General features: G+C 33.8%; 1 protein-coding gene across 1 annotated transcript; it reads right to left on the bottom strand.

Annotated features, from left to right (window-relative positions):
* Positions 1–329: 329 nt before the first annotated feature.
* LOC149544037 (protein CYTOSOLIC ABA RECEPTOR KINASE 9-like) lies at positions 330–1607 on the bottom strand. Its single transcript, XM_089795879.1, has one exon. It carries the CDS (start codon positions 1605–1607, stop codon positions 330–332), a length of 1278 nt encoding a protein of 425 aa, XP_089652005.1.
* Between the last annotated feature and the right edge of the window lie 532 nt (positions 1608–2139).

Genomic DNA, 2139 nt, shown 5'->3' with positions numbered 1-2139 from the left:
AACAAAAAATTTCAATCCCAAACAAATATCTCAAATATTTCTCCAAAACCTGCCCTTTAATATGATTGGCTTAGAATACAATTTTTAATCACTAATTAATTTAAATTTGTTCTCTATAATTCCTTAGGAACTAATAATAAGAAAAAATAGATTATAGAAATCATGATTAAAAATATATTATTGTCACTAGATCATTGATCTATTGACCAAGTTTAATAGTTCCAAATGAACCCAATACTAATTGTCTTCCTAACTGAAAAATAACGTGAACGAATAACACCAAATTGTATCCCCTGTTACCTCTGGTGCACAGAACATGGACTAGCTTTTCATGTGGAAGTTACAATTGCAATCTCCTCTTCTTCTTCCTGCTCAAGAATAACATGTTTGTGGGTGCTGCTCATTAGTGAAGTGATTTTTGTGAGCACAAGATCCTTATCATGGTGAGCACATGTGAGCGCAATGTTTGCAACAGCGAAGGCTTCTTCTACACAAAAGATGTCCCACCCATCTTGTTTAAGTTTAGAGTCCACAGCTTCTTCAAAACGGTTGTTCTCTATTATGTGCCTCACATACCCTGGAATATGAAACTGACCGGAACCCCGTGCTTGATCAACATGCCTCTGCCCCGTTATCATCTCCAACACAACAATCCCAAACCTATAAACATCGTGTTTATATGAAAGCTTGTTATTCCAACAATACTCTGGAGCCCAATATCCTTTAGTACCTATTATTTTATCAGTTGACCTGTGTGTACCTTCCCAATCCACATGCCTAGAAAACCCAAAATCAACAAGCTTTGCCTCATTGTCACTACTATCCACCATGATATTCTGAGGCTTGATATCTACATGAATGATTTTATGGGAGTGTAAGAATTCAATTCCCTTTGCTATACACATTACCATTCTTAAGGTCTGTTTCCAACTATAGGCAAACCCTAAACGATTTCCCCTCAAATAGTCATCAAGAGAACACCCATCTATATACATGTAAGCCAAGTAGGATATATTTGCTTCTATACACCAAGCATATAGTTTGTTTAGGTTGATGTGATCCAACCCCTGTAGAAGTTCACCTTCATTCTCCACCCACATTTTGGTATCAAGTGATTTATGTTCTATTTCTTTTATAGCCAAATCTCTGCCTTGGAAGGTACCCCTGTAAACTCGTGCAAAGCTTCCTTCCCCAACTTTAAGAGACTCATGGCAACAGCTTTTGATATAAGCAATCTGATCAAGTGTGAGGTTTGAATAAATATGTGTAAGCACAAGTGGCAGTTCTTGATTAGAGGAGACACCTGAGTCTATATCTACAGTTCTTCCTCTTTCTCCAATTCCATTTATTTGAATTGTGTAATTACTATGAGAAGTAGTAGTTCTCAATGGAGCCATTTGTAGATTGGAAGATAAGCTTGAGTGGAGCTGATTTTGTTCAACATCAGCTTGCTCCTTTATATTTATTTGGGGTGAAGGTGAAGGGGAACTTGTTGCTTCTCGCTTTTGCTCGGGTTTGGACCTCATCTTGTAAATGATAACGAGTGTAAACAAAACCACAATTGCAATCACTGCACCAGAAGAAAATGAAATAAAGTAAAATAACATTGTTGCTAAATGTTTTTGATGGGGGAAAGTAAATTTCGAAACTTACAAATTACTTACCAAGTACGATAGAAATTATTGTAGATGATTTTACAGATTTATTGACACTGTTTGTGAATACGTCTGATAAAATGGTAAGTAACTGTCATTAGTTAACAACAATAAAGAACAGCGTAAAATAAAAGATTTTTATGTTTTCGGAAGAACAATGAGAGTTTACCTTCGGTAGAAGGTGGTGGTTGAAAATCCAGCTGGAATGTTGTCATCAGTGCTTTTTATCTGTGAAACAAAAATAAGTTTATGAATTTTATTATATATATATATATAATTCTTTATAAAAACATCAATTATTTAAGATGCAATATAGAAGGAGTGAAAAAAATCTCTGTAGAATATGAAAGAGGTTAGTAATATATAATTTTTAAATATTATAAACTTCAAGAAATTTCAATTTCATTATGTCAAACATAAAGTATATAATTACTAAGAAAAGTAACAATTCTTAATTGATTTATATATTTAATTTTGATGGCTA

Source organism: Cupressus sempervirens, chromosome 8 (assembly GCF_028749045.1).
Source record: "Cupressus sempervirens isolate cs-2001-9-10 chromosome 8, ASM2874904v1, whole genome shotgun sequence".
Lineage (NCBI taxonomy): Eukaryota > Viridiplantae > Streptophyta > Pinopsida > Cupressales > Cupressaceae > Cupressus > Cupressus sempervirens.
Note: the sequence above shows the minus strand (reverse complement) of the source record. Positions and strands in the feature narration are given on the sequence as shown.

Coding starts and splice junctions, on each gene's coding strand:
- LOC149544037 (XM_089795879.1), bottom strand. CDS start 1,607: ATGTTATTTTACTTTATTTCATTTTCTTCTGGTGCAGTGATTGCAATT.